This window comes from Camarhynchus parvulus, chromosome 5 (genome assembly GCF_901933205.1).
Source record: "Camarhynchus parvulus chromosome 5, STF_HiC, whole genome shotgun sequence".
Taxonomy (NCBI): Eukaryota; Metazoa; Chordata; class Aves; order Passeriformes; family Thraupidae; genus Camarhynchus; species Camarhynchus parvulus.
Genome location: NC_044575.1, coordinates 59945643 through 59966999, shown reverse-complemented (window position 1 = coordinate 59966999; position 21357 = coordinate 59945643). Strand labels below are relative to the sequence as shown.

The following is a 21357-nucleotide window of genomic DNA, read 5'->3' as shown; positions in this document are numbered from 1 at the left end:
ATTTATGAAATTATCAAAGTGAGGCTCATTTGGAAAATAAATTAATACATTTTCACACGTTGTGAGCAACAAGACTGATGCCTGAAAGCCTGACATCATAATCTCTGAACTTATTTTTAATACAAGAGTGTAAAACTTTTATCTCTGAAAACATTTCCATTTCACAGAATGCTACATCAAGGTTCATAATTTAAATTTCAAATAAAACTTTACCCCCAAACAATCATCACCTGAGAGGAAAAAGCAGTGCACAGGGAAATGCTGACTCAGGACTCCCCCTGGTCTCTGTCTGCTGAGCATTTTCATGTTCTTTACTCTGTTCATACATGTCAGGGCCACACCCCATGTGGGAGGAAGTGGCTTTTGCAATCCTTTTGCAGGATTTACTGTTGATAGGCAACACTTCTGGCACGGAGGGAAAACAGGATTGTTCCACTGTGGGAAGTTTTACACAGCCCTGTGGCACTGGAAGACTTGGAACAGCTGAATCTCTGCCTGAAGTGACCAAAACTTTGCTCTGGTATTTGAATTTCCAGCAGTCAATTTGCTGGTAAAGTAGATTTTAACAGGAAAAAAAAAAGGAAAAAAATTAAATAATAATAATAAAAAGGCAGATTAAGCCCTTTTTCCCCCTCAAAAATGTCTCAAATCTGTACAGTAAAATCAGCCTCACAGCTGCCCTCCTGTGCTAACTCCCATCAGAGGAACTCAGAAAAGAATGTTTTAAGGAAAAATTCATGTCCAATTTTCTGGTGCAAACTCCCCACAATTATCTGTGCTACCCAGCAGCTGTTATTAAATCCTCAATACTTTGTCCCTGAGGCCACAAAATTCTGCTCCACAGCAATTCTGCAGGACACTCCCAGATCCTGGGCCCAGCCCTGAGTTTACTTCACCTCTCCCTGCACACAGACTCCTCCAGGTGTATCTCTGATAAAAATTGGGTATCAGTGGAGCTCAGAGGGGTCACCAGCCCTGCCTGAGCTCCCCTTGTGCTCAGGGAAAATGGGAAATCTCCCTGACTCATCCCTGCTCGGGCTCCAAGGGAAGCAACACCACCATGACTCAGGGCAGGTTTCTGGAGCTTCCCTCCCTTCACATTTCACATTTCCTGTTCCAAAGACCATTTTCCCTGGATTGCTCAAGTGGCTGGACAAAGATCAGCTCCTTTTGCATCATCAGCATTCAAAGGAAGAAACCCAAAGCCACTGATGAAGTTTCTGATCAGTGCTGATTGCCCAGCTGTAAATGAAATGAAAAGTGATTGTTTGCATCCATATTTTGATTTCTCCCCTATAAAAAACACAGACAGTGATCAGACAGAGTATCTGAATTGCAGATCTAAATTGACTTGGCTTTGGTAATCCTCTTTAAGCTTATTTTTCTGTGAAATACTCTACATTCACGTTGAAGGCTCTGAATGTTGTTCTCAATCTCTGCCAAAGCCTTTAATTCCACATCAGCAGGGCTTATCCTCCTAGTCCATTACCTCCATGTCATCCAGAGGGCTGCACATCCAATTTCAATGCCATCAGAGCCACCCCACGCCCGTGGCTTTTCAGACCCCTCTGAGGAGGCAGCATTGTGAGCAGAGCCATGGCAAATCCAGGTGGAAAATGGCACAGAGAGGGATCCCAGCCTGCTGTGCCTGTGCTGCACACCCTGCCACGGCCGCTCCTGCTGCACCGGCCAAACCTTCCTCACCACGCCGAGGAGCTGTGGGCACAGAACGGGCACAGAACACTGCTTGGGCACTGCCTGGGGGCTGTGTGTGTCCTTCAGGAGGAGTGCCAGGCTGCAGAGGGGCAGCAGGCAGGGTTCCTGCCGGGATTCCTGCCGGGATTGCTGCAGGGCTCAGAGCTGGAAGCGCCGCTGGGCCTCGTCGGCGATGGCGGCGGCGATGGCCAGGGAGGAGGTGGCAGCGGGGGAAGGAGCGTTCCTGACGTGCAGGATCCTGCTGCCCACGGCCCCTGAGCCCCCATCAAACACAAAGTCATCCACCAGATTGCCCTCACTGTCCAGGGCCTGGGCTCTCACACCTGAGGGACCCCTGCAAGAACGAGGAGGAGCAGAAGGAAAATGTTCTGAGTTAGGAAAGGAGTTCCCATGAGGAGGTGGGAGACAGTGAGGAGGGCAGGGAGTGGAGACAAAGCATTTTTTGGGGAATTTTAACACTCAAAAGGCAGAGTGGAGGCATCTGACAGTCATGGGATCACTGAGGTGGCCAACATGTGACCTTAAAGCCCATCCAGTGCCACCCCAGCCATGGCAGGGACACCTCCCACTGTCCCAGGTGCTCCAAGCCCCGCCCAACCTGGCCTTGGGCACTGCCAGGGATCCAGGGGCAGCCACAGCTGCCCTGGCAATTCCATGCCAGCCCCTCCCCACCCTCCCAACCAGGAATTCCTTCTCAATATCCCATCCAACCCTGCCCTCTGCCAGTTTGAGGCCATTCCCCCTTGTCCTGCCCCTCCATCTTTCTGCGGGTTCTCCTCAAGTACTGCAAGGCCACAGTGAAGTCACCCCAAAGCTTCTCTTCTCCAGGCTGAACAATCCCAAAATTCTCAGCCTTTCCTCCCAGCAGAGCTGCTCCATCCCCCTGACCATCCTGATGCCTCCTCTGGACTGAGGAGGCACTCCTCCCCGAACCTCCAAGCTGGAGGCAGCTCCAAGCTTCTCCATCATATCTTGGTGGAGGAAGGGACTAAACCCCTGCCACGTTTTCTGCTGTTCAAATAGGAGATTTCCCAACAGAAGAAGCTTCTTTTACCTGAGAACATCATTGGTGGTGACCTCAGGGATGAACCTCTGCAGCTGCCTGACCTGGGCACTGAGGGAGAAGGCTCTGTACAGCTCCCCCAGGCCGTAGGACACGTTCCTCAGCACCAGCTTCCACAGCCCACTGTGGACAAAAGGGGAGAAACAGCTGCACTGAGGGAAAACCTGCCTCAAATGCACCAGCTGCAGCTGCTGCACGAGGCAGCAAATGCAACTGCAGGGCACAAGTTCCCATTGCCAAAATCAGGAACCACATCATGCTTTGTGTTTGAGAAATACACGTTTGGCCTTCTCTGCTCCAACAAACCTTGCTCACAGAGCTGTGGCATTGAATTAATTCTGAATTCCAGTCCTGGAGGTGTTCCAGGATTTGATGAGCTTGGAGAAACCTGAGCAGGGACTCCTCCCACTGTCCCAGGGTGTCCCAGTGTCCAGCCTGGCCTTGGGCACTGCCAGGGATCCAGGGGCAGCCACAGCTGCTCTGGCAATTCCAGCCCAGCCAGGAATTCCCAATTCCCAATCTCCCATCCATCCCTGCCCTCTGGCACTGGGAGCCATTCCCTGGCTCCTGTCCCTCCATCCCTTGTCCCCAGTCCCTCTCCAGCTCTCCTGGAGCCCTTTTAGGCTCTGAGCTCTCCCTGGAGCCTTCTCCTCTCCAGGATGAACATTCCCAACTCTCTCTCCCAGCCTTTCCCTCATCCCAGCACCCTGTGCAGGTATTTAATGCTGCTGTCTAAGTTGATTAAGTTATCACAGTGCAAACCAAGCCTGGAATGGCTCCAGCAGCACCTTCCAGGGAGCAGCCACATTCCCAGACTGGCTGAGACATGTCCTGGCAGAAAACTCAAATATGAGACCACACGAAGTCAAATGTCTTGGGGAAGTCCACCCTTATCAGCACAAACACCCCAAAAACGTGGGAAAAGCAGGGTTTGGGGCAGGAAGAGGCTCCATGGCTCACATGTCCACACGAGCAAACACAAGCACAAGGCATTACCTGTAGGTGACAGCATCTAAGAAGTCTCCAGGGCTGAAGTCCAGGAGTTTGTAACCCTCCCTCTTAAAGGCCAGCACTGCATTAGGGCCCAGCCAGACACTGCCATCCATCCTGGGAGTGAAATGGAATCCCAGGAATGGGAAACGAGGGTTGGGAACCTGAAATGGGACAGCAGTGAGCAGAGCTCTTAGAAACAGCAGATTTACCATTTTATTTCCCACCACAGCAACAAAACTGAGCCACAGAACCTCAGAATTGGCTCTGTGCTGGTTTTGCTGCTTGTTAATTGTGCAGCAGTGGCATGTCATTAATTAAACCACTGGAGAACAGAGCAGGGCCAGGTAAAGCTGAACTTTAGGGAAAAGGAAAACAAATAACAGGGAGGAAAAAAGTCCACGTGATTTCTGAGGATATAAATCAACAATACCCTGATGTTATTCACCAGCAGCAATTACACTGCAATAAAATAGAATAGAAAAAATTAGGAAACCCTTACTGTGGGTACAAACCAGCCTGAACTTAGCAGATCAATGCTAAAAATAATAAATCTGCATATTCTTTTTTTGTTCCACTTCCTCCCTCCCATCCCAAGACAGGATCCTGAATCATTCCCAGGTGAGATCAGACAAACAGCAAAGCTCAGCATTCCAATTTTCCCAAAGTGTTTCTCAGGCAAAGCCAATCTCACATTCAGAAAATCAGCATTTAAATGGACAGAATTACCTAAAATGCTGCCCTAGGAATTCTCTCTCCTTGCTCTGTAATTAATTTTCTGTCTGGGATCGCTGCTCTTCATCCCATGATTTGTCTATATTAGGTGTAGAAAGGTTGTTTTCTTTTCTCCCACATCTATTTTTAATGACAAAATCAGCTAATTCAAAAATAAGGTTGAGAGGAGAATACCTAAATCTGAGTGTTGGGTATTAGCACAAAAGATTAAACCCTTTATCAATAATTCATCACAGAATCCCAGAATCACTGAGGCTGGAAAAGACCTCCAGTGTCATCTGTGAATTTCCTGAGGGTACATTCAACACCTTTGCCCAGATTATCAATAAAGAGATTAAACAGGACTGTTATAATTATTAAATAATAAATAATAATTTACTGTCATCTCTCCCTCACTACAGATTCATTTTAGGACATACAGAAATAATTCAGAGTTTTCTGGATATGTTGCAATGTGATATTCCATCTTTTCTCTATTAAGTAAAAAAACCCCAAAACTAAACCCTTAAACAAAACAACTGGCAATAACTTCCTATGTGGTACTTCCATGTTTTCCTCAATTAACAAAAAAAAAATTAACAAAAAAATTAACAAAATCCAACTGTCCTGTCCCAAACCAACCCGATCGCCACCCGCGTGTGTGCGTCACTGCCTGACAGAAACAACCACGCAATTTTTCCTTTTTCCTGCATTTTTAGCAGCTCTTATGGCACACAAACCAGGGGGTACTCACTGGATAAATATTTCCTTTCACCAAATAAGACTTTTCTGGTTTTAGCACCAAATAATCCCCCCGGAATGGGACAATCCTGGGCTGGGGGCTGCAGCCGCTGATCTGGGCCAGGCGGTCGGAGTGGAGCCCTGCACAGGTCAGGATGTGCCCACAGGACACCTCCTGCCCCTGGGGGGACAAAAATCACCAATACAATTAAATAAATAAAATAAATAAATAAATAAAATTAAATTAATAACATCTATTTAACTTAGTTAAAAAAAACTCATCAAAATTCTATTTATTGGCTAAAAGAAACACCCAGAAAACCTCCACAGGCATTTATTTAAATAAATAAAATGTATTTAACTTATTAAAAAAAAAATCAAAATTCTATTTATCTGCTAAAACAAACACCCAGAACAACCTCAAAGGCATTTATTTAAATAAATTCTATTTATTTAACTTATTAAAAAAATTCTATTTATCTGCTAAAAGAAACACCCAGAAAACCTCCACAGGCATTTATTTAAATAAATTCTATTTATTTAACTTATTAAAAAAAAAATCAAAATTCTATTTATCTGCTAAAACAAACACCCAGAACAACCCCAAAGGCATTTATTTAAAGAAATTCTATTTATTTAACTTATTAAAAAAAAATTCTATTTATCTGCTAAAAAAAACACCCAGGAAAACCCAAAGGCATTTATTTAAATAAATCCAATTTATTTAACTTATTAAAAAAAAAAATCAACATTCTGTTTATCTGCTAAAACAAACACCTAGAAAACCCCCCCAGGCATTTATTTAAATAAATAAAATTTATTCAATTTATTAAAAAAACCCAAAACACATCAACACTCTATTGATCTGCTAAAAAACACCCAGAAAAAACACAGGCATTTATTTAAAGAAATAAAATTTATTTAACTTATTAAAAATCATTTAACTTATTAAAAAAACCCAACAAAACACAACAAAATTCTATTTATCTGCTAAAAAACCACCCAGAAAACCACCCCCAGGCATTTATTTAAATAAATAAAATTTATTTAATTTATTAAAAAAAAGTATATAACTTATAAATAAAAAATTATTTAACTTATTAAAAAAAAACCAAAACCACATAAAATTCTATATAGCTGCTAAAAAAACCCACAAGCACTTATTGAAATGAATAAAATTTATTTAACTTATTAAAAAATATTAACTTATAAAAAAACCTAAAAACACATCAAAATTCTATGTATCTGCTAAAAAAAAACATCCAGAAAACCCCCACAGGCATTTATTTAAATAAATAAAATTTATTTAACTTATTTTAAAAAATTAACATAGTTAAATAAGGATGTTCACTGATTTGACCCCACAGGGTGGGAGCATCTACATAAATTAACAGCACACAGGTGTGGAGAGCTGCTAAATATTAAACACCTTACCACCTAAATAAATAAATACATCAAAATCAAAAACTATTATCTATTCATTTAGCTTAGTATCTGCTTTTAAATATGAATTTTGTTTTCAACTGAAAAACATTTGCATGAAAAGAACACCAGGATTGGGTGAAAAAAAATCTTAACAGACTGTGGAAGCTGCTTTTTAATGAAAGAGCAAAAAAAAGAATAGGAGAAAAAAGCAGCAGAACTAAATTTAAAAACAACCAGAGGGGTTGTGAAGTTGTTTTTGTTGCAGCCATTCCCTCCTGAAGGTGAAGGGGTTACAAGCACAGATCCTGATTGAGGAACAGCAGCTGCCATGCACCTGCTTCACAGTTGTGATGATAAAATGATAATAAAACGATGCTAAAAGCCTCCTTATCATTTTATGGATGCCAGAGCCCAAAAGTAAACATGAAAATTGGTGTTTGTCACCAGATGAACTAGTCATAGAGGAGTTCTTGGAAGTGCAAGCAGGAGATTGTGCAAATAAAGCAGATAAGGGATGTTAAATGTCAGGCTGCAGAAAGTTATAGTTTAATATTTTACATCATCATCGTCATTATTATTAATTAATTTGGACATCCTCATTGCTAAGAGCTGATTGCAGTTGTTTTATCAAACTGGGCATGTTGCTGAACAGCAGATTTTTAATCTTTTTTTTTAATTATTAATTCACAAGGGAAAAAAATCAGAAGAAAAGGAGAAGCAGCTTCCTGGAAGGAATGAAAACTTCTTTTTCAGCCTTACCTTTTTGCTCCTAACAATGACTGGGTATTTCAGCCCTGAAATGGAATTAGACAAGAGAAGGAATTACTTAAACAGGCACCAGAGACCTGACAGAACAGGAAGGAATTTTCCTCTGGAATATCTTCCAAGCTATGTAAGAACTACTCTTGTCATAATTAATGTTGTTGCACATGACTGGATTTATTAATTAATAGGGGTTTTATTCTTCCCTGTCTGTGCCAGCACAGATCCAACCTGCCTTCAGGATATAAAAATCACTATCACAAGAATAAACATGCAAGATTCAGATAAATCTGATTTTAAGAGAGAACAACTTTATTTCTCCATTTTACTCTCACTTGTTTCAGCTGAAGGGTGACCTGCCTGCAAAAAAAAAACCCAAGTGAGTTTGCTGAATAGTCTCACTAAAAGATAATTTTGCCTTTTTTCTCATCCCTAGGAGACAGAAAAAATCAGAAATGTTTAAAAATTTGTGTTTTGAACAAAATCTTTGTGGTGAATGGAGGGGAAAAAAAAAGCAGCCTTACCATCTTCACTTTGTGCAGAACTTTCTTTGGCCATCTCCATGGCTGTGACTTCAAAATCAGTCAGGATTGTCCCCCCTGCTTCCTGGAAGTCTCTGGCATAGGACTGGGCCACTTGTTTGTAATCCACAATGCCAGTGTAGGGAGAATCCAGGGCCATCAGTCCCTGGCAGGGTTTGAGACACAGAGGAAAAGTGGAAGTTGGAATATTTCATCTGGAATATTGCAGTGCCATGAGAAGGGAGTGATGCTGTCTTCCCATGTGCTCAGCTGGATCTGGAACACTCCAAGGATGTTTTAGGGAGCAGATCCAAAATGTTTACACAGGGAAAATGAAAATATTGTTTTCCAGAAAATTTCTCTCTGTATCTACAACCACTCCTAAGTGCCACAGCTGCACCAGAGCGAGCTGCCAGCTGCAACAGCACAGGGAATTCCCATCCAGCCTCTCCTTTCAAACAGAGACACACTAATCAATAACAAATCCGTGTTCCACAAACTCCACACATTCCTCCTGCTGTGAAAATAACCAGGCTGAGAAGTGCTACAATAACAACCTCACTGAAATGGGCTTGATCCAAATCCACTTTTATGGATGGGAAGGAATTTTCAGGCTCTTCTGAACGTGAACCTCAAGGCCAGAAAAGTATTTGTGTTAAATTAAAAGATGTTTTCACCTGAGAAACAGCTCTTAAAATTAGAATTAGAAGCTCTTACAAGGTAAATAGCAGTATGGCAACCCCTTACCCTGCAGAAGGGCTCCTTCTCCTGGATTTCCTTGGCTCCAATGAGTTTCAGCCCCGGGACATTGTTCTGCAGCCCCCTCTCATACAGAGCTTTGAGCCTTGGAATTTCATCCTGTTCCACAGCCACAATCAGCTTTGGGAAAGGAAAAAAGGGCACAGCAGTGAGCAAAACAGGAACAGGGCAGGTTTGGCATCCAGCACAAGCAGTAGGGAATGAGTGAACAATAAATCCAGGGGTGAAGAATGGTTGGTGCCATTATTTGCACGGAATTCTGTTGCTGAGGAAGCACTAATATATCCCAGAGAATGAAAAAATAAATGCTAAACCATAGTTTGAGTTACAATCAATTGAAAATATTTGCCAGAAGCAGCCTGAGACTACAAGTCTGCATGTGAGAGAAGAGAATTTGAATTTGAAGAACCACTGGGATGCTTTCAGAAGTAAAACTGAACTCAACCCAAGATGTACAAACCTCCAAGAGCCTCGATAAGAGAGTGGGGACATGTTCTGACATGGCCTGGGTGGGATTGTACCAGTTTCATTTAACCAAGGGGTCTGTTCACAGCTATCTCAGGAGATAAACGCAGACAGAATCACCTGGGCCAGCTTTGCACAGCCCATGATCCTGCTGGGCCAGCTCAGCTCTGGCACCTCCCAGGTGAAGCTCTCCAAGCCTGGGGCTGCTCCAGGGAAAGCTGGTGAAGTTTCACCATCATCTTCCCTGGAATGAACTGCCAGGGGAGTGTCCTGGAATCATGGAATTGTTCAGGCTGGAAAAGTCCTCTGAGAGTCCAACTGATCCCTCAGCACTGCCAGGGCCACCATTGCCCCATGTCCCACATCCACAGGGATTTTAAATCCCTCCAGGGATGGTGAGTCCAGGGCTGGACAAACCTTTCCAGAAGGAATTTCCCCAATACCAAACCTAAAGCTTCACAATGCAATTTGAGGCCGTTCCCTCTGCTCCTGTCCCTGTTCCCTGGAGCAGAGCCCGACCCCCCCGGCTGTGCCCTCCTGGCAGGAGCTGTGCAGAGCCACAAGGGCCCCTGAGCCTCCTTTGCTCCAGGCTGAGCCCCTTCCCAGCTCCTCAGGGATTCTCCAGCCCCTTCCCAGCTCCTCAGGGATTCTCCAGCCCCTTCCCAGCTCCCTCAGCCTCTCCTGGTGCTCCAGACCCTTCCCAGCTCCAGTCCCTTCCCTGGACATGCTCCAGCCCCTCCTGTGGCTTTGCTGGGAGGAACCCAGAGCTGTCCCCAGTACAGGGGACAGGCACTGCCCTGCTCCCTCTGGCCACCCTGCAAAAATATAAACCATGATCATAAATCATCAACCAATTATCCACCAAATTTTACGTTCTTGTAGCTCATAAAAAGCATGACACTGAAGATGTCAAGATGGTTGCCACACACACCCAAGGACAAAAGACTAATGTCACTGTTAGGTTTTGCTAGGTATATACACACAAGTATCTGTGCTCCAGTGTAGATGCCCTGGACACCTTGGTACAAAATACACAAATTCAGCTCCCGCAGGCTCCGGCTGAGCCCCTGAGGACAGCTCTGAGCTGGCTGTCCCCTCAGGTGTGCTGCTGCACAGAGCCACAGTGCCACCCTGTGCCCAGCCTGGCAGCACAGGGAGCACGGACACAGCTCCGAGAAAAACCCTGGAATTCAAATTTATCCCTCAGGGCCAAAACCTTGGGGTCAGGACAGAGAGTCCTGTAAAAACAGCAGCTCAATGCCCAGTGAGAGGTGGAAAACCTGAACTGAGTGTTGGAGACGCTGGAAAATGGACACAGAACTGTTTCTCTGAGCCTGACCACACCTGGCATGCTCTGCCCAGCCCTGGTCCTCACCTTGCACCAAAGACACTGAATTAAAAATGGTTCAGAGCATGAAGACAGGGTGGGGAGATCATGAAAAACCTTCCCTCAAACTGAAAGGGATGATCTGGGGGCAGGAGGGGATTATGGACATTATACACATTTCTGTATAAAATGATCTGCAGCTTGCAGAGTGTGGAGAAAAGCCACAAGCAGGCCTGTGCCATACGTGGTACCACACATCACAGAGCCTCAGTTTCCAAGGGTGAAGCAGGGAATCCCAGAGTTCCTGTACCTTCCCACACTGCTTGTAGGGAATGCCCTTCTGGTCACAGTATTTGTAGCACAGGGCTGCCCCCTGCACGCACAGCTTGGCCTTCAGGGAGCCAGGCGTGTAGTAAATCCCGCTGTGGATCACACCACTGTTGTGGCCACTCTGGTGATGGGCTAAAGAGAAGGAAAAACACATTGTTAGAACTCAGTTGTTCCCATTTAATCACTTGTGCTGTCAGAAAAATGAGTTAGTTGAGGTCCTGCCTTAAATCAGCATTATAAGAGATGATCAAGTGAGAGAACTGCACAATTAATTCCTCCCCTGGCCTCAAAAGGTCAGAGAAACACAGACACAGCCAGCTCTGGTTAATGATAATCCATCACAGCCTGCAGTGTGTTGGACCAACAGGGAAAAAAAACCCTAAAACAACAAAATTTTCCTTCAAGAACAAACCAGTCAATCAAAACAGGCTAAAATTCAATTTTAAAATCCAATTTTTACAATGAAATGCATCTCCTAGGGCCTCATCCAACATAATACCTGTCCAGTCCACAATTCCTTTGGACATGCTGGCAGGCCTGGGAGGACTTTTGAGTATTTGTGAACTGGATTAGGTTGTTATTTCCTCTTTGCAAATAGATAAAATAGAGGTGAAAAACACCACAAACATTTTTACTGAAGTAATTTGGTCAGGTTTCTCTCCCTCTTTAAGGTGTGGATGCCCAAAGGTCACTCCTGCTTGGCACTCACACAGCTGTGTGCCTTGGGCATAAAAAGTCATTTTGTATCAGTCATGGAACATCTCAAAAGCAATTTATAGCCAGGCTGATGGAGCTATTTCAGACAAGATTTGGGGCTCACAGGTCCTGTTTGGAGTTAATCACTGATGTCTATCCCTTGGGATTCTCCCAGCTCCATGCAGGACCTGCCTGTGCCCTCCCACAAGCTGCACTACTCCTTATCCTGGTTATTGCCCTCCTTGTCCTCTCTCCTGCAGCCCCAGCAGTCCCACTGTACCTTGCACAGGAGCTTTTAACTCAAAATGCTGAATCTGCAGCCCCAGCAGTCACACTGCAGCTTGCACAGGAGCTTTTAACTCAAAATTCTGAATCTGCAGCCCCAGCAGTCCCACTGCAGCTTCGGGCTTTAACCAAAATTCTGAATCTGCACCCAGCACACACTTTGCACAGGAGCTTTTAACTCAAAATTCTGAATCTGCAGCCCCAGCAGTCACACTGCAGCTTGCACAGGAGCTTTTAACTCAAAATTCTGAATCTGCAGCCCCAGCAGTCACACTGCAGCTTGCACAGGAGTTTTTAACCTAAAATTCCCAATCTGCAGCCCCAGCAGTCACACTGCACTTTGCACAGGAGTTTTTAACCTAAAATTCTGAATCTGCAGCCCCAGCAGTCCCACTGTACCTTGCACAGGAGTTTTTAACCTAAAATTCTGAATCTGCAGCCCCAGCAGTCACACTCCAGCTTGCACAGGAGTTTTTAACCTAAAATTCCCAATCTGCAGCCCCAGCAGTCCCACTGCAGCTTGCACAGGAGTTTTTAACTCAAAATTCCCAATCTGCAGCCCCAGCAGAGAAGCACAGACTGATGTAACTCTGCTGAAGGACACTCCTTGGGAGAAGGGTGGAAGAAATCCTTGTTAGGGGAGAGTCTTGGCACTGACACGCAGTCCCAAGCTGCACCAAGGGAAATACAGGTTGGATATGAGGAAGAAGGTTTTTACAGGAAGGGTGATAAAGTTCTGGAATGTTTTACTGGTGGTGGAGTCCCTATCCCTGGGTGTGTTTAACAAAGCCTGGATGTGGCACTGGGTGCCAGGGGTGAGTTGAGCTGGTGGGGCTGGGTTGGACTCCATGATCCTGAAGGTCTCTCCCAACCCAGTGATTCTGGGAATTCTGTGAGAGTCAGCACAGAATCCCAGGATGGTTTGGCAAGGAAGGGACTTCAGAGATCACCTCTAAAGAGATCACCACCCCTGCCATGCTCAGGGACACCTCCCACATCCCAGGCTGCTCCAAGCCCTGTCCAACCTGGCCTGAAAATAGGAAATCCATCACCCACTACAACAACAAGGGCAGCTGCTCTCCCACAGCTCCTGCTCCCTGCACACAGATACCCTGGGGTGCTGAGGTTCTGGCAGAGTGTCCTCGGGCACAGCCTGTCCCGCTCCATACCCTGTGGAATTTGCAGGCAACCCCGACATGGGAAGAGATGAGAATCCTGACTCCATGTTTCAGAAGGCTGGTTTATCATTTTATGATATATACTATATTAAAATGGTATATTAAAACTATACTAAAAGAATAGAAGAAAGGATTTCATCAAAAGGTGAGAAAGGAAGGGAATGGAATGATGATAAAATCTTGTGACTGACCAGAGAGTCTGAGCCAGCTGGGCTGTGATTGGCCATTAATTAGCAACAACCACATGAGACCAATCACAGATGCACCTGTTGCATTCCACAGCAGCAGAGAACCATGGTTTACATTTTGTTCCTGAGGCCTCTCAGCTTCTCAGGAGGAAAGATCCTAAGGAAAGGATTTTTCATAAAACGTGTCTGTGACACGTACCTGGCTCCTGCTCCTTCTCCAGCACGGCCAAGGCCAGCGAGGGGTGGCGCTGGAGGAGCTCCCGGGCTGTGGCCAGGCCCACGATCCCCGCGCCCACCACGGCCACGTCGAACGAGCTGCAGGGACAGGGACACGGCATCAGCACAGCCGGGGATGGGGACAGGGACAAGGGATGGGGTGAAAAATGCGTATTTTATGATTGCCTTTTCGCAAATATTCAAATGAGTATTAGATGTGTGGTGTTAGAAAGTTATGCTGAGTTAATTCTCTTAAGCAGTGTGTTAAATATAGTTTTAGGTTATAACAAAATGTTAAAATAGAAACTGTGCTATGTGGATACTTTTTTTCTAAAGAAAGGACTTGCACAGAGATAGCAGCCACAGGACACCTGAATCTGTCAGAGAAAGAGAATTTATTGCTCCATTATCAGAAGAAATGAACTTCTTCCTGCCTTGCTCAGCCCTGGAGACACCGTCAGGATTCCAGAGGAAGAAGCTGACACTGCCCAGACAGAATCCTGTGTTTGAATGGAATTTATGCATCATGGATGAGCTGTATGAATATGCAACAGGCTGTTGCTTTTAAGGGTTAATCCTCTGTTAACGTGGGGCCTTTCTCGGGCTTATTTTGCCCAGCAAAGGTACCTGGACTGTCTGTAACTCTTTGTTTCTATTGTCTCATATTGTCCTAATCCAAATTATTATTACTCTAATTATATTATTATTTTTATAACCATTTTATTACTATTAAACTTTTAAAATTTTAAAAACAAGTGATTGGCATTTTTTCACAAATAGGGATAGGGGAAAAGGGTGGGAATAGGGGAAGGGGATGTCAGGAATAGAGGGGAAAGGGAATAGGGGAAAGAACAGGGATAGGGAATGGGGAAAGGATAGGGAAAGGGGATATAAAGGAAGGTGATATAAGGGAAGGAGATATAAGGAATAAAGAGGACATAGGGGAGAAGAAAATGGGATAAAGGAAAGAGGGTAGGGGTGATTAATAATGTAAAGGGGGAAAGTATAGGGATGGCAGTTAAAGGATATAGGGGAAGTGGTTATAGAGAATATAGGGGATATAGGAGAGAGGAAAGGGGATAGGGAAAGGTGATATAGCAAACATAGAGGATACAGGAGAGAGGGACAGGGGATAGGGAAAGGATAGGGGAAAATGATACGGAAAGTGTGAAAAACGCCAATCGCTTGTTCTTAAAATTTTAAAAGTTTAAGAGAAATAAAATCGTTAGAAAAATAGTAATATAATTAGAGTAATAATAATTTGGACAATTTAGATTAGAACAATATGAGGCAACAGAAACAAAGAGTTATGGATGTCCAGGTACCTTTTTCTGGGCAAAATAAGCCTGAAAAAAGAACTCACATTAACAGAGGATTAACCCTTAAAAGCAACAGCCTGTTGCATATTCATACAGCTCATCCATGATGCATAAATTCCATTCAAACACAGGATTCTGTCTGGGCAGTGTCAGCTTCTTCCTCTGAATCCTGACGGCATCTCCAATCCTGAGCAAGGCAGGAAGAAGTTCATTTCTCCTGATAATGGAGCAATAAATTCTCTTCCTCTGACAGATTCAGGTGTCCTGTGGCTGCTATCTCGGTGCGAGTCCTTTCTTTAGGGAAAAAAGTATCCTACATAGCATAGTTTCTATTTTAACATTTTGTTATAACCTAGAACTATATTTAACACACTGCTTAAGAGAATTAACACAGCATAACTTTCTAACATAACACATATAATATTCATTTGAATATTTGCGAAAAGCCAATCATAAAATACGCATTTTTCACAGAAACGAACAGGGGAAGTGGATAAGTAAAGGTAAGAAGAGGGGGGAAGGGGTGAGGGGAGAGGGAAAATTTTAGCGATATGGGACAAGGATAAAGGGAAGGTAAGGGACTAGGACAGGGGAAGGTGCCGCTGTGTGCCGGGCCCGCCCCGCTGCCCCCCGGCCTCACCTGCGCCGCCGGCTCTGGAGCCGCCACAGCGCCGGGGCCCCGCCCGGGCCCGCGCGGCCCCTCAGCGCCGCCGCCATCTTGGGGGCGGAGGGAGCGCCGGGGCCGCGCGTCCTTCTCTCCTCCTCCTCCTCCTCCTCCTGCTGCCCCTGCCCTCCGGCTCCGCTCCGCTCCGCTCCGCCGGGCAAGGTTCGGCCGCTGGGCGCCGGGTGCAGCCCGGGGGCGGTGCCGGCCCTCCCTGCAGCCGTGGGGCCCTCCGGGCTCCCAGCGCCGGTCAGGCCGTGAGGGCGGCACGGCCTCCCCCTGCTGCTGCTGGCGCTGCTGGCGCCGCAAATAGCACCAAATAACAGCTCCCTTTTCCCTCTCCCGCCTGCAAGAAGGTGATGATGGCCTTGGGGACGTTCTTGAGGAAGCCGCCGCTGCCGCCGGGCAGTTGTAGAGCCTTCTGGGGATGGCTGAATGCCGTGTTCAACAAGTAAGAGTGAGTCGCTGGTTAATGATTAACTTTCAGATCCCTCAAATTCTCTGCGCGGTTTGTGAAGCGGAACAATCAAGTCCCTACGCTGCAGAAAACGTTTTCTGTCATTAATGCTCCTCTTTCCCCTCAGATTGCATGTTTATTGTTGGCAAGGGGTCATTCCATGTCTGCTTCCCCTTCCAAAGCCGTGACCTTCCAGAGCAAGGTGCGGGCTCTGCCCCTGCCCTGGAATGGCCAAGACAAGCTGGCCACATGGATCCCATCCCTAAATCCTGCTCTTCTTTGACCCTAAAACTCACCTTAACCAGTAGCACGGTTTTCTTTCCTTACAGACATGGAAGGAAACAGTTAAGTCCAGGTGTATTTGTATTCTTCTTTTAATAAAGAGCATCTGCCACTTAAGTTAAAAAACCTCACACCAGATTAGCGTGAAAAACGCTAATCACTTGTTTTTAAAATTTTAAAAGTTTAATAGCAATAAAATGGTTATAAAAATAGTAATACAATTAGAGTAATAATAATTTGGACAGTTTGGATTAGGACAATATGAGACAATAGAAACAAAGAGTTACAGACGTCCGGGTACCTTTTCTGGGCAGCACGAGCCCGAAAAAGGCCCCACGTTAACAGAGGATTAACCCTTAATAACAACAGCCTGTTGCATATTCATACAGCTCATCCATGATGCATAAATTCCATTCAAACACAGGATTCTGTCTGGGCAGTGTCAGCTTCTTCCTCTGAATCCTAACAGCGCCTTCGAGGTGGGAATAAGTTTGTTTCTCCTGATAATGGAGCAATAAATTCTCATTCTCTGGAAGATTCAGGTGTCCTGTGGCTGCTATCTCACTGCGAGTCCTTTCTTTAAAGAAAAGTATCCTACATAGCACAGTTTCTATTTTAACATATTTTATAATCTAAAACTATATTTAACACACTACTTAAGAGAGTTAATACAGCATCACTTTCTAACACAACACATATAATATTCATCTGAATATTTGTGAAAAGCCAATCATAAAATACGCATTTTTCATGTTAAACACTGCACAATCCAAAAATCACCCAGAAACCATTTCTGGTAAATCACGTCCTCACTTCTCTGAGCGTGCACATAACCAGATACTTGCTGTGGAGCAGTTTAATGATCCATGGAGTTATTTTGCCCCACTACAGGCGGGCTGTGGGTGCTCTCTGTGTCCTGCAGGGTGGACCACGAGCGCATCCGAGCCGTGGGTCCGGACCGGGCAGCCTCGGAGTGGCTGCTGCGCTGCGGGGCCCTGGTGCGGTACCAGGGCTCGCCCAAGTGGCAGCAGGATTACAACGCGCTGCCCACGGGGCCCCTGGGCAGGTACAAGATCGAAGCCATCAACGCCACCGACTCCTGCATCATGTACAGAGGATTCGACTACCTGGGTAATGTACACGTGGAAGAACGCCAGTCGCTTGTTTTTAGAATTTAAAAAGTTTAAGAGTAATAAAATTATTATAAAAATAGTAATATAATTAGGGTAATAATAATTTGGATAATTTGGATTAGGACAGTATGAGACAATAGAAACAAAGAGTTACAGAGAGTCCGGGTACCTTTTCTGGGCAGCACAAGCCTGAAAAAGGCCCCACGTTAACAGAGGATTAACCCTTAAAAGCAACAGCCTGTTGCATATTCATACCCCTCATCCATGATGCATAAATTCCATTCAAACACAGGATTCTGTCTGGGCAGTGTCAGCTTCTTCCTCTGAATCCTGACAGCGTCCTCATAGCTGAGCAAGGTGGGAAGAAGTTCATTTGTCCTGATAATGGAGCAATAAATTCTCTTTCTCTGAAAGATTCAGGTGTCCTGGGGCTGCTATCTTGCTCCAAGTTCTTTCTTTAGAAAAAAAGTATCCTACATAGCATAGTTTCTATTTTAACATTATGTTATAACCTAAAACTATATTTAACACACTACTTAAGAAAATTAACACAGCATTACTTTCTAACATAACACTTATAATACTCATTTGAATATTTGTGAAAAGCCAATCAGAAAATACACATTTTTCACAGTACACACTGTGATTGTTCTTAATGGGTTTCATTTGAATTGCATCAAAATATGAATAATGGTATCATATTCTCATTCCTTAGCACGATACTGATAAATAATTTGTGGGGTTTTTCCCCCTTTATAAATATTCATCAGTCCCCAAGGTTTTGCTGGAGCTGTGTTACAAAGTGGAAAGACATTGGGAATTTCAGCTTTTACCCAAAGTGGCCATAGCACTAAGGAAGTGCCACAATTTTGATGAGTTCATAGCAAAAAGCACTATAATGTCTCTGAAGTTGTAATTCTGCTAATTCTCCAGGCATTTGTGATGTCTTTTGTCTTTATTTGTCTAAAGACAAATAAAAAGCAGATTCTCTTAAAAATAAGAGATTAAACAAGTGTTTCAGGTGGTCTTTAAATAACAGAAACCAAAATGGGAACAGGCTGTTTTATTTTTTCATAGCAAGGGACCCTGAATTTCTGGCATTAGCACTTTCTTATGTTGGAGTCATTGTTTATTACCCAAAATTGCGTAGGTTTTTTGTTACTTGCCCATTTCAAAGCTCTTGAAATCTTACTGAAACAATTCAAACCCCGATGTTTTCCTAAATCTGAAGTACCACAGAAGGACTTTGGAGGTTCATTGTGTGCTACAGCCCCACTGTATAAAGGAATGTGTTGCTGGGTGGTTTTAGGGGCAGTTATTAAATTGAGAACTTAACAACCAGCACAGGCTTGTTAGTGTTCAGGAACACAAAATCAGGGAATGATTCTGTGCAGGGTTTTTATTGAGGAGCTCTGGGTGTCAGGGGCACAGACCCAAAGCTGACTCTGACATGGGTTCAGGATGAACATGTTTTTATACCCTCATTGTTATATAACTACATATGAATTATTAAACTTATATTGTTCTATTGTATACATTGATTTCATCCAAGCATAGATTTTGTAATTTTCATCAAAGCCCCCAACATAAGTTTCTCATGATTCTTGTTACAATTAAACAGTAATTATATGTAATTACCAAACAATCATTGCATCTAACAATCCTATCATTTATCATGGTCATTCAGTGATTATACAGGTGCAGCCTAACATTTCCCCAGGGCCTACCAGGCCTGTCCTTCCTTTCTAACTCCCCTGAATATTCCATGATTTTAGAAACATTTTATCCCTGTAGTATCAGGCTGCTCCTGGAATTCTGGAGCAAACCCTCCCTTGTCCCCTGCAGATGGCCTGGAGCACGTCACAGACATCAGGCTGGAGAAGTGCATGTACATCCAGGACCAGTGTCTGCAGAGGCTCAGCGAGACCAACAACCTCCAGAAGAGCCTGCAGCAGCTGAAGATCATCTCCTGTGGCAATGTCACTGACAAAGGCATCCTTGCACTCCACAAGCTGGCGTACGTGAGGCACTGAGTGCTCTGTGGGATTGGGATTGGGTTGTGCTGCCTGCAGGGGCTCTGGGGTGGGCTCGAGGATAGGTAATTAATGATCAGCTTGGCTGCTGTTCTGAGCCCTCTCCTCAGCAGCTCTGTTTGACACACTTTGACTGTGTCCTGTAGCTTTCAGTGCTTCTCCACCTCCCAGCTTCCTGTCCTGCCTCAGGGTCTGGGACAGACCTGGGTGCCCTGGAAGAGGGTGCAGTTGGATACTGCAGCTAAAAACCCCAAACACCCACTTCAGTAACAAACTTCCAGTAGAACCAGTTAAAATACCAAAAACTCCAGTCACCACCTAAAATAGTCAAAACAACTGCAGTAGAATAATTTCTCCAACTTCTCTGTCAGCAATTCAATAGTAGTTGTCCATTTTCTTTTTGAATATTTACAGGAACCTGGAATATTTGTATCTGAGTGACCTTCCTGGGATCAGAGAGAAAGAAACAACCTTCCGTGTCCTTCAGCAGGCACTGCCCAAGCTGGAGCTGGAGCTGGATTTGGAATAAACACAGCAGCACATAACTGAGATGTGATTTCCTAGGATTTATCTTACAGTTGTAGACACCACTGTACTTCCAGTAAGCCCAGCTCTCCCAGTCCAGCCTCAGAGGTGGATGTGACCTTTTAAGAAATCATGCCATTCATTTTTATTAAGCTTAAACTCAGTGGTGGATCAACAGCAAACAGGGCAGGCCTCTGCACGTAGGCATCTGTTTCCTGTTTTTCTAGGAAGCTCTGAATACCTCAGAAGTTCTCAGTGCTTTATTGCACAGAAGCAGAGTGGCAGTGGGGGGAGTGTTGGGGTGTGTGTGGTCAGTGCCTGCTGTTGGTGCTGTTCCCTCTGGGAGATCTCACCCAGTAGGTGGGTGCTGATTAATAAAAGAGGTTCTGGGTCTTTTTTGTGTTCTTCACCCTTGGAGTTTGTCTGGTTCAATGATCTGCAGGCAGGCAGGGTCACCCCCTCAGAGCACTGAGCTGCTGAAGGGAACAAGGCTCTTAGTGCAGGAGCAGCAGCTCTTGGACACAGCCCTGAGTACGTTTTGCTGTGTGCTGATGGACTGCAGCAGTTCTGTGCAGTTCTGGAGTTCCATCCTCTTCCCTCCTGATACATAAAAGTCATTGAGAATTGTTGAGGTTGGAGATCATGGGAGTCCAGCTGTTCCCCCAGCCCTGCCAAGGCCAGCACTGCCCCGTGTCCCCAGGTGCCACATCCACAGGGATTTTAAATCCCTCCAGGGATGCCGAGTCCAGCACTGCCCTGGGCAGCTGTGCCAGGGCTGGACAAACCTTTCCAGAAGGAATTTCCCCAATACCAAACCTAAAGCTTCACAATGCAATTTGAGGCCGTTCCCTCTGCTCCTGTCCCTGTTCCCTGGAGCAGAGCCCGACCCCCCCGGCTGTGCCCTCCTGGCAGGAGCTGTGCAGAGCCACAAGGGCCCCTGAGCCTCCTTTGCTCCAGGCTGAGCCCCTTCCCAGCTCCTCAGGGATTCTCCAGCCCCTTCCCAGCTCCTCAGGGATTCTCCAACCCCTTCCCAGCTCCCTTCCCTTCCCTGGACATGCTCCAGCCCCTCGATGCTTGTGAGAGACTCAGAAATGCCCCAGGACTTGAGGTGGAGCCTCACTGGTGCCAGCCCAGTGGGAATGGCTCATCCTCAGGGACAGCACAGCATTTTCACTCAGATCCCTGGGTCTGGGCTAGGGAAGGGCAGCAGGCAGTGACTCCAAGCAGTCAGATGCACAGTGCTGGCTCAGAGATGTTTTCCATGTGGAAGGAAACAGAAGGTCCACAGACACACACGGGACATGGCATCTGTCCCACTGAAAGGGCTTTTACTGCTGTGCAACACAAAAGGTACTGGCAAAACATTTTTGCTGTAAGTGTCAGTAAAAAGAGGAGGACCAGCAGTAAAGTTTTATATAGCAAAATACCTCCAGTAAATTGGAAAAAGCTAAATTTCTTTTATTCAAAATCATCACAATATTACATTCTGAGATTCCACAAACCCCAGTCGTTCTAATACAAACACTTAGGTAGAATTCCTGCCTGTGTCTGGCTGTTGTTATAAATTACAT

The 21357-nt window shown here is 45.1% G+C and overlaps 2 protein-coding genes across 2 annotated transcripts; one reads left to right on the top strand and one right to left on the bottom strand.

The window, feature by feature from the left end:
• On the bottom strand, positions 1-15412 carry L2HGDH (L-2-hydroxyglutarate dehydrogenase). The gene is made up of 10 exons (XM_030950291.1): positions 15336-15412; positions 13360-13475; positions 10794-10945; positions 8680-8811; positions 7936-8098; positions 7409-7443; positions 5238-5405; positions 3776-3933; positions 2771-2902; positions 1-2050 (listed from the first exon to the last, which is right to left on the bottom strand). The coding sequence occupies exons 1-10, from the start codon at positions 15410-15412 to the stop codon at positions 1855-1857; spliced, it is 1329 nt and encodes a 442-aa protein (XP_030806151.1). The 3' UTR covers positions 1-1854.
• Positions 15413-15417: 5 nt separating this feature from the next.
• On the top strand, positions 15418-20195 carry DMAC2L (distal membrane arm assembly complex 2 like). Its single transcript, XM_030950292.1, has 4 exons — positions 15418-15807; positions 17018-17226; positions 19074-19245; positions 19676-20195. The coding sequence occupies exons 1-4, from the start codon at positions 15716-15718 to the stop codon at positions 19788-19790; spliced, it is 588 nt and encodes a 195-aa protein (XP_030806152.1). The 5' UTR covers positions 15418-15715; the 3' UTR covers positions 19791-20195.
• Positions 20196-21357: the final 1162 nt, after the last annotated feature.

Bases quoted from the DNA above. Each gene is read 5' to 3' on its own strand.
- DMAC2L (XM_030950292.1), top strand. From the start codon at position 15,716: ATGATGGCCTTGGGGACGTTCTTGAGGAAGCCGCCGCTGCCGCCGGGC. The intron at 17,227-19,073 runs GTAATGTACACG...TGTCCCCTGCAG, and splicing joins CAGAGGATTCGACTACCTGG to ATGGCCTGGAGCACGTCACA. The intron at 19,246-19,675 runs GTACGTGAGGCA...GAATATTTACAG, and splicing joins CTTGCACTCCACAAGCTGGC to GAACCTGGAATATTTGTATC.
- L2HGDH (XM_030950291.1), bottom strand. From the start codon at position 15,412: ATGGCGGCGGCGCTGAGGGGCCGCGCGGGCCCGGGCGGGGCCCCGGCG. The intron at 10,946-13,359 runs GTACGTGTCACA...CCTTCTCTTTAG, and splicing joins GGAGAAGGAGCAGGAGCCAG to CCCATCACCAGAGTGGCCAC. The intron at 2,051-2,770 runs GTAAAAGAAGCT...TCGTTCTTGCAG, and splicing joins ACCACCAATGATGTTCTCAG to GGGTCCCTCAGGTGTGAGAG.